At 43.2% G+C, this 12,023-nt stretch overlaps 1 protein-coding gene across 1 annotated transcript in view; it reads left to right on the forward strand.

Moving 5' to 3' along the window:
• The window catches only part of DMRT1 (doublesex and mab-3 related transcription factor 1), a 64,558-nt gene extending 52,535 nt beyond the window's left edge, over positions 1-12,023 (forward strand). The window contains exon 5 of the mRNA XM_027709626.1: positions 11,182-12,023. Within this exon, the coding sequence (XP_027565427.1) occupies positions 11,182-11,321 (140 nt within the window). The 3' untranslated portion in view covers positions 11,322-12,023. The remainder of the gene's footprint in view (positions 1-11,181) is intronic.

Here is a 12,023-nt window from a genome sequence, read left to right on the forward strand (position 1 = left end):
TTATTCTTTCTGCATTCAGCTGCCATGCCCGTCAGGTACTTGTGTGGAGTAAGACTGCTTTCCCCATCCTCCAAGAGAGTGGAAAAACCCTGCCCTGACCCTGAACATCACCAAGTACTCAGTTGCTCTGCATAGTGCAAGCTCCTTGCAGCCCTTGCTCTTTACTCCCTTCTCCACCCCATATCTGTGGGGGGTTGCAGCAGGGATATATGATGCAGCAGAGAATGAGCTCCACTTTTCACTTCCTTTCTCTCCTCTCTGGCTCTCCATTAGAGTGTTGAATCACTTTTCTATTGACCAGGGTTGCATTCAGCACTGTTAAAATTAGCTGAGGTGTAGTGTTGGAGTGGTTTCCTTGAAGGCAGGCAGTCTTTGACACAGCCACCAGTGTCTGGATTGGCCCACTAGACCCCAGAAACCTATGTTAAAATTTTCTCTACAACAGATGACAATAATAAAAGTCTGATTTTCTGTGTATTTATTTATTTTAGAACTTTTCTGCCACTTAAACATGATTTAAAGTTCACCATCTGGACTTGAGACCATGTCAAGCAAGGGCAGGGAAAGTGCATGTTGAAACTTTGCCAGCTACACTTGCACCCGTTCCAATAACCTTAGTAAGGAAAGATGGCACAAGAGCACTGAAGTGACCTACTACCCTTGTAGGAAGCTAAAATCCTCAAGGTTTCTAAGCCCTATTGACCCACAGCTTATATACTACAACCAGTGTGATCTCAGGGCAGTTTGGCCCTTTTTAGCAAGGCTGCTGTTGTCAGAATCCTGAAGAAAGTGCTAGACACTGCTGGGTTAACTTTCCCACCAGGTCTGCATCTCCAAGGCTTTAGGACTTCTGCGGGCCTGAGGAGATGCAGCTGGCAATAGCAGCAGCAGCATCATTAGGTGCAGCCTGTGCCCTCCAGCGATGGCACAGGCTCAGCTGGAACCTGGCACTTCACCTTGGAGCAGGACCAGGGTCAGTGCCGCACCAGTGTTTCACAGTGTGCATTTAATAACGCTATTGTGTTCGTGGAAATGGATATCAATATAACACAGTGGGTCTGTCTTAAGCCTAATGTTGTGTGAAACTTCATTTAGCTTATTTGACTACCTCAAAAATGTTTTGTGTTCTGCTTTTTTCCTTATTTACTTGAGTATTGTGACTTATTGTGCGAGGTTCCTAAACTTTGGGAGGCATAAATCTCACTTTAAAATAAGTAGCAACATTTTTATTCCATTCGTGCGTATACCCATCTTGTGTTGTGTATTTCATCAATGCTTGTTGAAGCATTTTACTGCAAATCTGCTTGATTTGCTTCCAAATTGAAGTTAATATTAAAAATAGTAATGCCATGGTAATACTAAGGTACTTTAAAGCCTTCTGAGGTTTTAAGTTGCAGGTTAATTTACATTGTAAGATGTAAATGATAAGGCTGCTTCTTTCTTCTGCCTTGCTCTATTTTGAGCATAGTTGTTTGTGATACAGTGTTGCTTATGCTGAAGTCAGTGTCAAAACTCCTGTTCTTTTCACTGGTATGGTATAAGTTGCAGATCCTTGTTTTCTCCATTCCCTGCAGAGAAGCTTGCATTATAAAAGAACTTAAAAAATTAAATAAATTTATTTGCAACTAAAAAATCTGTTTTATCTACCGTAACAGATCCCTTGCAATAGAGCTAGCATTTTTGCTGATTTTTTAGTAACTTCTTGATTTCCAAAAGCTTGCAAGTTATGTCCTAAAAAAAAATCTTTTTAAGCTGTGTAATATGGCACTGTTGCACTGAGACAGTATTTTCTAAAATTAAATCATTGAACTTGAAAGAGCTAAGTCCGTCATTATTAGCTATTTGGTTACGCTTTTAGCATTAGGATTGATGACAATGGGCATGGATTTCATCCTTTTGTCCCTTCATTCCCGTGTGCTGCCACACAACAGCTATGGTAAGCCTGCGCAACTACATTGCCACTAACGGGCAGCTGGGGATGCCCATTTCAGTCACCTCTGTGTGGCATTATCTATGGGTTAGGTGGTGTTTAGAGTGTATGGAAAAGCCTGCATAACAGAAGATGCAGACCCCAGAGGAGATGGACAGTAATTAGTCTCCATAAGATCAGCATAAAGTCACCAAATTGTGCCTGAGATGACTCCGGGGTTAGAAGAGACAATGCCATGTTCTCTTCTTTAGAGCTGGCTGGAAATTGTTTGGATAGAAACTTTTGCTTTGAAAAAATCTAACCCACTGATTGTTTTTGCTGAAATCACATATTTCTGCAAACTTACAACAGGACAAGGAGAGGATTCAGCCTTTCCTCCACAGTCTCACGTGGATGTTGAGTCCATTTGTTCAGCCTGGAGAAGAGAAGGCTCCAGGGAGATCTTCTAAGGCCTTTCAGTACTTAGAGGGGGCTGCTTAGAGCCTGTTGCAATAGGACAAGGGATAATGCTTTTAGATTAAAGAAGGGTAATTTCAAACTAGATAAAAAGAAGACATTTTTTACAATGAGGGTGGTAAAACACTGACATAAGTTGCCCAGAGATGTGGTAGGTGCCCCATCCCTGGAAACATTCAAGAACAGGTTGGATGGGACTCTGAGCAACCTGATCTAGTTGGAGATGTCCCTGCTCATTGCAGGGGATTTAGACTAGATGGCCTTTAATGATGCCTTCCAAGCCAAACCATTCTTTGATTCCTGTCCCAAAATCTGGAATTGCAGGCAGTCTGTAGCTGGTTTTGCCTTGCCACGAAATGTTGCTGCCTGTTCACATGGTTGTGTGGCCTCTTCTGACTCCAGTCTTTGGAATGGTTTGTTTTCTTTTTCACAAGGTGAGGGCGGGGAGGAAGAACAAAATTCCATGAACTCAGTTCATTTAATGGATCTGGCTTCCAAAGTGGCCACACAGGAGAGGTGTGTGGGTGCTGAGATGTGCCTTGGTGCTGTGCCCAGTAATGGGACAGTCTAAGGAGTCCTGAGACTCTGGTCCCATAGCACAGCAATTCGGTGTAGTCCTGGCAGGATAAAATGCCTGGAATAGATACGTGGGCCTGTACAGCAGGAGCTGGCAAGATAATTATATATTTCTCATGAGAAATTATTGATATGTGTGTGTTTTAATCTTGTTGTTAGACCGTGTTTTGATTACTATAAGAAAAACAGTCCAAAGAGTGTATTTGAAGTTCATTTTTTTTCTCAAAGCTGCCTTTTACGAGTCTTCAGGAATAAAGAGATAGAAGGTCCCAGCTTTGTCAGTCTTGTTACGAGATGAAGCAAATAGCTTCATTCCACTGAGATTCTTTGCTGTTCGTCATTTGGTGGCAGATGTCCAAATACCCTCCATTCCTCACAGCCACTTTTTTATGTGACTTCCCTGGAAGTTGATGCCTTCTCCTATGTTTCTGTGGCTGCTTTCTAATCTTGAATCTTTAAATGGTTTGTTGGGGGAAGTAAGAATCTCCAGTAGTGGGTCTGCTGGTCAGAGTCACAGCCTGAAGGAGAGACATCTCTGCAGTACAGGCAATACAAAACCAAAGGGACTCATATTTCAGCAGTTCTTCAGTGTAATTCCCACTGTTGTTGTGCAAATGCGTGCACAAAACAACACAAGTTTTAAATAAGTGTCTGGAGGATGCCTAGGGAGGGCAAAGGGAGATACCTTTTGCATTTTATCATGAGCCTTTTTTGGTAGTGTTATTACCAGGTTAAAAATACCTCAAATCTGTGACTTCATCCCAGTTCTGTTGTGATGATGAGATTGTCATGCTTTATGTGTAATTATGCAGAATGTTTACTCCTAGAGATGACACAGAAAAACATTTTCAGAATGCTTGTTTTACCTTGTTACTCAGCAGTGGAAAATGTCTGCTTTACATTCAGATGTCCCATTCTTGGAGAACATTTTGCATTGTGTCTTCCAACACAGAAAATCTGTGTGAAACCATTAAAATCATGTTTCCTTTCTGAGAGAACTAGCTATTAGGGTTCCTGGCAGTGAAATATAAACTGGGAAGGCTTCTGCAGAGGTGTACCTTGCTGAGACCTGACTTGGGCAGAGTGACCACTTGTGGTGAGTGTGTGCACAAGAGGCAGGTAACCATTCACTTCTGCCAAAACAAAAGAAAGCTTCTGTCAGCTGAATTCCCCGTCTTTCAGTCATTCAAAGCAAGGGTACTCAGCTCACCTAATCCTCCTGAAGTTTCTCTCAGGTGGTTCACCCTCTGCCTTTCCTAGCCAGCAGCAGCTGCTTAGTGACATCAAGTTAGCCGCAGAATCTAAAGCTGGTGAGAGTGTTGGTCCATCAGTACTGCTCTGCTCCTGGCTGCAAGCATATAGGGCAGTTGCTTTGTAATAGATTGGTAGAGTTTCAAGGTACTTTTTGGAGTCTTGGAAAAAAAGGCCTATGCTATCCAAATATCGTCCTTGCATCCTGCCAGTCTAACTGGTGGTGTGTGAGAAGTGGAAAGCCTTGTTTGATTGTTTCACACATTACTATAAGAGAATTTAAAACCAGAGGTGAGGGAGTCAACAGGATGATGTTTTTTTCAGCTTCTGGTTTCTAATTACATCAGTTACAGCTGTGCCTTCTTAGTTGCTAAAAGTACAAGCATGAACTGGAAAAGAATGAGATAATCTGTGGTAAAGCATGCTGAATAAGATCTCTATTGAGATCTTCACCTTTTATCCTGAGTTCCTAATGCCAAGAATTAAGTCTATTTGAAAATACACAATTAATGCACCGTACTGTGGGCATCCAAGATAATCCTAATTGCCTTAAATGTTAGTGAGAAAGATAGGTGTTTGAGAATGGGAAAAGGGCCGTACTGTGAAATACTATACCTGTGTTAAGAGACACAGATGGGGCATGGTTTTGGTTCCAGATCCTTAGGCTTCTTTTTATTTTTGCATCAGTAAGCTGCTCTGCCTGTTGCTCTTGTAACTTCTTGTCAGCGGGAAAATATCCACAGATGCACATTTCTAGAACTGGACAGGTTTCCATTGTGTTAAAAACAGCATGCAAAGCAGAAAGGGAGCACCACTCCCAATTTTTTGCAAGTTGGTCTGCATTGTGGTCAGCACAGAATAGTCCATAACATATTCATCAAAGCAAAAGTCACAAAGACATTTCAGGTGGTGTATGTAATATGTGGAGCTCAGTTTTAAGGCATAACAATAGCTGAGTTTTCATTATCCCCTTGTAACTACTTGGTATCAGCCTCCTTTTCTTAAACTTCAGCATGCATCATGCTACTGATAAGAAGCCTGCACTCACACTATATTGTGGTGACCAGCTGCAGCAAGCAGAAACCCTTGGCTTCAGGTAGGCTTCCAGAATTTGTCCTTGTGGGAGCTATCACCTGGTCCAGATCTGTGATGAGGCCTGAGGAATGGGAGGAGAGAAAACATTTGGCTCATTTATGCAGTTGTGGATGTTGGCAGGAATTCTCAGTCAGTAAGAACCATTTTCTCCTGAGCAAGAGAAATGTCATGAAGGAGATAGCAACACAAGGGGTTTTTTACATTACTTCACACAGAGCAGAAGAAAAAAACCTGAAATATATTGGGGAGTCACCAAGTGTGAACATCCTGAAATGTGAGTTACTGCAGCTTTATAAAATTTGAATCTTTGGGTTCAAAGGAAATCTTGAAAACAGCTGATGCAAGTTTGTCTCTTTTCTTGCAGCTTCTCTGTGCTCTTATAGCAGGAACCCATGGACCCATGGGCTCCTGACTTTTGGTATCTTAGATCTGCACAGAACGGAATACCAGAGTATGAGGCTGAACCCATTGTATGGCTGGTTATGAACAGGCTGCCACTAATGCTAGTTTCTTCACCCTTGTGTAAGTCAGTTGTCCTCCATTTTTTCAAATGGAGCATTCACACAGGAGTGAATCTCATGAGAAATTCAGCAGTGGTAGATTTTCTTTTTGACCCTTTGTTAAACTCCACTTAAGGAGCTGAACATTTGGGAACATAGAATTAAGCACTCCCAAAGGAGAGAGGCAGCTTACAGGAAATTGCTCGGGGTAACTTAATTTGGCCTTTCTGTGTGTGTTTACATCAAGATTGCATCTTGCCCATCTTACAGTCATCTAGTCAGGACAGATCTTTACACTCCTGCTGCCATTCTAATGCTTTCTCCACAATAGGAGAATTGTGCTTTTCTCCCATTCTCTTTTTTTCATGTGTCTTCTCAGTTGCTGAGACAGCAACTGAGATGAATCTGGTAGTTCTCTGATTCTGAGTACCTGGTTTTGCAGCAGTAACCTTTTGAGGGATTTTGTTTGGCTGATTTAGTTTGGGTTTTTGACCTAACGCTTTGTCAGGCATTTGCCGTGTGGGTTAAGGTAGTTGCTGTAGCTTGGCAGGCTGTTTGCTGATGGTGGGTGGTAGAGTCAGCCCTTTTTGGATCAATCTGAGCAGTAGAGAGAGACAGGGTACCATTTACTTGGGTAAAAACTGGGCAATGTTTTCGGACAGAGTGACCTGTGGTTATTTCCAGGCCACTGAGTCAGCCTGTCTTCAGAATATGGCCAGTCACCCTGCTATGTCCTGTAGTGGTGCCAAGAAGTCCGGTGTCAGTTTTTGCACTGGTAACCTGAGGAGAATACCAGTGCCATTTTCTCTCATTCTGCCCTTTGTGAAGGTAGTATGACTTGCTTCCTGGTTTGACTGCCACTGGTTTCCCAGGCCAGTTTGGTTTTCAAGAGCCTTCATGTGGGATCTGCAGAGCATGGAGTGGAAGTTGCTGCTTGTTTAGACAACAGTGGTATTTGCAAAAGGAAAGTGCTTTGGAGGAGGAGGTGCCATGAAGAGCAGTTCCTGTCCACCCTCATGCCAAAAACTGAGGCATGCTTTAAGTGATGCTCCCATGCTGTCAAACTTCTAGTGGCCGTCTGGTTCCAGTCCTCTTCATCCTACACATGGCTGTGCTCACACACGTGTGCACACCACGAAGAAGTGGATGGGCCTTAGTAGCATAAGAGACTGGCATGCTTATTTTCCTTTTCCCTAAGAAAGGTGAAAGAGTTTTTAAAAATGGATTGTACTGCTCAACTTTAAATCTTTACAAATTGCTCCTTATTTAGAGTTTAATAGTTTTGTAAATGTAAACTCGGGAAAATATTTACTTCTCAAGCATGAATATCATTCTGCTTTCTCACATCACTGAAAATGTATTATTCTTTTCAGTCCATTGAATTTCAAGGATCACTCAAGTTAAAAGTCAGTGCAGTTTCCAGTGTCAGAAGATGTAAGGTTTTGTGATTATGGCTGGGATCCCTTCCTGCTGCTTTTCCTGTGTGGTACTAGCTGAAAATTTTTCAGATTCATACAGCTCAAAAGTATTTAGGTGCTTTCCCAAGGGTAAAAGGAACGGTCTTTAAAAACTGGCACAGACCTAGTTCTTGTACTCTTATTTACACAGATAAGGGCTGTGTAACAACTGTGGGAGGATCAGTCACAAGCCTCAAACAGATGAAACTCATAGACTTAAATCAAAAAGAACATGAATTTTGTTTCTTTGAACTTGGAACTTCTACGTTTTATTGCTGTGTGATTAAAACACTGGAACAGAATTCTTATTTCTTTTTTGCTGCCTTTTTATAGCTACAGGTCCCAGTCTGAGTATCTTGCACTTTTCATCAGCATTGCACATACTACTCACTGTTCCTTGCTTGACTTTGGTGACTCTGTTGACTGTAATGGAAGTCTGTTCAATTAAGCAGTGCAGGTTTGGATACAGGAGTAGCACTCTCATCTGCTAGAGACAAATCTTAGTAGTGCTGTGTTGTTTTTAAAATCTATGTGGTTCTTGTTATGTACCCCTGTACACATTCAGAGACCAGCCTATGTAGCCCCAATTGCATAACCATCAAAATTGTGATAAATTTGGAATTTAGTGGAAAAATTCATGGAGCTCCACTGGGCCGGAAGACTTAGGAGCCACTGCTTAATGTGCTGAGAAACAGATGTGGTTGTCTGTCTACCAAAAAGTTGCCCTCTGTCTCATTCCCCAGATTTATACTAATTAACAGAGAGTTGCTAAAAACATAGATCGCAAAAGTGAAGTGGCAGTTTTGCTGTGGTAGGGTTTCAATATCCATACTGTAGCATGTTGAGTGGGTTTTCTGTTGAATTCTTTCCATTTAGGAAAAGAAAGAAAGCTTCCTGAAAGTTTGTCACAGAGATTATAGATCTCGGTATTTAAAAATGGGCCTTTCCATCACTCCAGGCACATGCATTCTGGAAGTATTAACAAATCCTTTAAAAATAAATAAGCCTCTTGTCCATTTGGCTACTCAGGAGTAAACAAAAAATTATCCCTTTCAACATCAGTTGCTTCCCTCTTACTTCTGTCCTGGAGGCTGAGAACACAGAATGCTTACAGCAACCTTTACATATTGTGCTTTACTAAATCAGAGCAGAATGAGGTTTTAAGAGTCAGAGAGCTGAGCCCTTGAGACAGCCAGCCCTGTTGAAGTGACACTACCTGCATTACTATGTAATTATTATGTATGACATTACTATGTAATGCAGGTACATTATATATGTAATATATGTAATACATTATATATGTAATGTATGTAATATATATGTAATATATTATATATGTAATACATTACTGTGTAATACCTTTTGGAGAAAGAGGTGATTCCTGATGATAGGTGTGGCCAGATCCAGCCAAAGCTTTTGTTAGGCACAAGCTAGGGCCCTGAACTACCACTGAGGAGCTAGTCTGTAAGAAACATCAGGAAGGTGACAATTGCTGCATTTTCTGTAGGTGATTTCTCCTTCAATATTGGCGTGTGGACCTGCAGAGCATCTCTGTTCTGATATTCTGTATAGTCAAAACATGAACCACTCCAAGTTACTCATCTGAAATAGTGCATGGTGTCTGCTTCAGGCTGTGGGAGTGTGGTGCAGACCAGGCCACCCAGTGGATGTGCTTGTGGAGTGAGCCAGTCTCTCGAGTTGATCTTGCAGAGGAGCTTCAGAGATGTTCCTCTGTTGTTCCACTTACTTTCCCCAATCTACATGTTTGCACTTGATTCAAGTCCTAGGAGCTCTTAGGCAATGATGAAATCTCAAGCACAGACAGATTCTGAGGAAGTGAAGTGGAAAGACAAGTGGCATCCTCATCCAGACACTGAGATGGGACTTCTCCTTGGACTCCACCATCAACCCTACTTACTAAATAGGGAAGGCAGGAAACAGCATCAGAAATTGCCTAGTATGCTCTCATGGCAGAAGAGAACTTGGCTCTTGCACACTGCAAGGAGCATTTCCAGTCCTGCAGCACTCCAGGTTTCATGGTTGATGAGCTAGAAAAAAATCAAAAGCTTTTTCCAACTGCCAGTTATGTAACTGCTGTTCCAGCCTGCTCTGGGTGCAAAGCAGTGCTGCCCTCCAGCAGTGCACTGGTTATTCAGGCCTGGAGATTTTGAAGACCTGTTCAGCTGTTTTGTGCCTTTGACCACATAGCAAAGGAGTACATGATGCTGCAGACCAGGTTATTCTTTCTGTGACAGTAAGTCATTAGCAGCATTCGTGTGATGTGTAAAAATTGTTGGAAGTTGCCTTAATTATCTTGTCACTCACTCATGTCTAAGCACTGCATTCTTTTATTTGTATTTTAGCTAGGAGAAAATGTAATACAGAGTTAAAATCCCATTCACTAGGGTTAAAAAAAAAGAAGTTTTATGTCAGATTTAAAAGACAATAATAGAGTCTGCTTTGTCAGAGTGATGTTAGAGCCTTACTTTTCCCTTATATGCATTGAAGGAGAAACTTGTATTAAATCAAGGAGCCAGGTTTGGCAATATCAAAAATGGTCAAAACTCCCTGAAGGAAACAGAAACTGCCGTTTTGTCTAGTCATGGGTTAAGTAGGTGAAAATGTTATGGGAGATGTCAACTTCATAATGTCTTTTCCATCTCTTAGTAACCAGTCTTTAAAATAAGGACAAATTAGGAAGCTGAGCTGCAAATGGAAGTTACTGCAGAAACAATAACAGAAATGGGATGTTGGTGTTTTTTTGAGAGAGAATTTCTCATTTTCTCATTGATGTGCCAAACCTAGATGGTGCTGTTTTACTTTCCTTGAATCGCATTGGATTTGCCTGGCTGTCAAAATCAAACCTAACTTCTTCTTTTTCATTGGACTTCAGATGTGCTAGAGGTCCCCAGAGTCTGCAAGCACTCAGGTCTCAAGCATGGAGGAGCTGCTTACTTAGGCGCAACAGTGTGGTTTCAGGACAGGTTTAAGCCACAATTCCATATTCCTTGTTTTTGTGCAGTAGTACTAGATTCATCATGGCTTCTAAAAAACAAGCAATGGCTGTAAACAATATTCTCTTTTAAAAGACCACAGCCTGGTAATATTCTCCACTAAACAGTAAAATCCAAAACATAGTATTGATAATTAAGGTGTCAGGTGCTCATGGAGCTCCTGCTGTGATTTAGTTTCCCTCAGACTACCTGAACTACCAATGCATTTTGCTAATTACATCATAGATTTTCCTATTGATGAACAGAATCTGAATTAACATGGGAAGCACTAATGTTACCCTTTCACTATTATTGTTGTACAAGAAGCCGTGGCGGATGCTGGCAGTTAGCTACACAAACATTAGTATTAACGATTGGCTATTTGGAATTGGTGACAAACTGCCGCCCGCTGGAATCCTGAGCCTGAAACCAATCAGGAAGTTAATGAGGAGAGAAATTACCACTGCAGCTTCTCCTTAATTATATTCACGGTAGGCAGGAAGGGAGTGTTGGGGGTGGATCTCGACTCATCTAAGGTTAGGAAGGTCAGAGACCCTTTTACTTGGTTTTTGTATCTACTGCAAATTGCAATGTTGCAACCGTTCCTAGCACTGTATTAGTTTTAAATTCTGTAATATTTGGCCTCAGCCTCGGGCTGCCCAAGCCAGGGCCTTAGGTCTTTAGGTAGGTTACTAACTCCTGGGTGAAGGGGATACAGTCCCTAGACCCGAGATTGTTCCCCCACATCGTTACTCCCACTGCGTTCGCCTTGGCAGGAGGAGGGAGACCGGCACCTCACCATGCAGTGGGGAGACACCTCCTCGCCCCTCTTCCCCGGATCGGGAAGATCCGTGCGGGTCTCCTCTGGTCGGGGCCGTGGGATGTCTCGGGCACTGTTTTTTCTCTCTTCCCCTCGCTTGCAGTGTTTTCGCCGCCCAGCAGCCAGGACTCGGGCCTGGGGTGCCTGTCCAGCAGCGAGAGCACCAAGGGGGACCTGGAGTGCGAGCCCCCCGCGCAGCCCGGCAACTTCGCGGTGAGCCCCGTCCAGGAGGGCGGCGAGTAGTCAGTTGCGGCGGCCCTCGCCCGGGGCAGGGCGGTGCAGCAGCAGCGTTCTCGGTTTGCTTGTTCTGCTTAGGGGTTGCGGGGGGAGGGCGTGGGGGCGTTTGGTTTCTTCTTTCCAGGTGCGGGGCGGGATGACAGCTTCCCCGGGGGCGGCCGTGGGGCACTTCCCGCTGCCGTCCGGGCCGGCTGGCGCATCCCGTGGCCGGGAAGCGGTGCGGAGCCTCCACCGCAGGCCTGCGGGGCGGAGGGCCGCCGTCGGGCAAAGCCGGAGAGAGCGTCGCCGAAATGCGGGCAGGGGCTCAAGGTAGCAGGAGCCGAGATAACCGGGTGTCCTGTGCCAGCCCCTCTCCGCGCAGGGGAGATGACCCATCCCTGGGAAACATCATGCCGTTATGTATTTCTAATGGTTCCTTACAGGCTAGCGCTGCTGCTCGGTCCGGGAGTTTTCTTCTCATGTTGCCAAATTAACATATTTTGCATAATACAGTTGAGTGCCTTGTCTTAGATTGCAGTCTAAACTGTAAGTAAATAAGTCCCTTAAAAGTTGCCACGGATTTTGGTGTTTGTTATTTTGTTAAAAATGGCTTATGGTGTTGTTTTATTGTGTTACCAAAGCCAACCCTAAATGAAACTAGTCTAGAAAAGTTCATTGTTCTCTGTAGTTGCAGCTGTACCTGAAATAAAAATGTTATTGATGACTGAA

This window comes from Neopelma chrysocephalum, unplaced genomic scaffold (assembly GCF_003984885.1).
Source record: "Neopelma chrysocephalum unplaced genomic scaffold, ASM398488v2 Primary Assembly neopelma1_96814, whole genome shotgun sequence".
Lineage (NCBI taxonomy): Eukaryota > Metazoa > Chordata > Aves > Passeriformes > Pipridae > Neopelma > Neopelma chrysocephalum.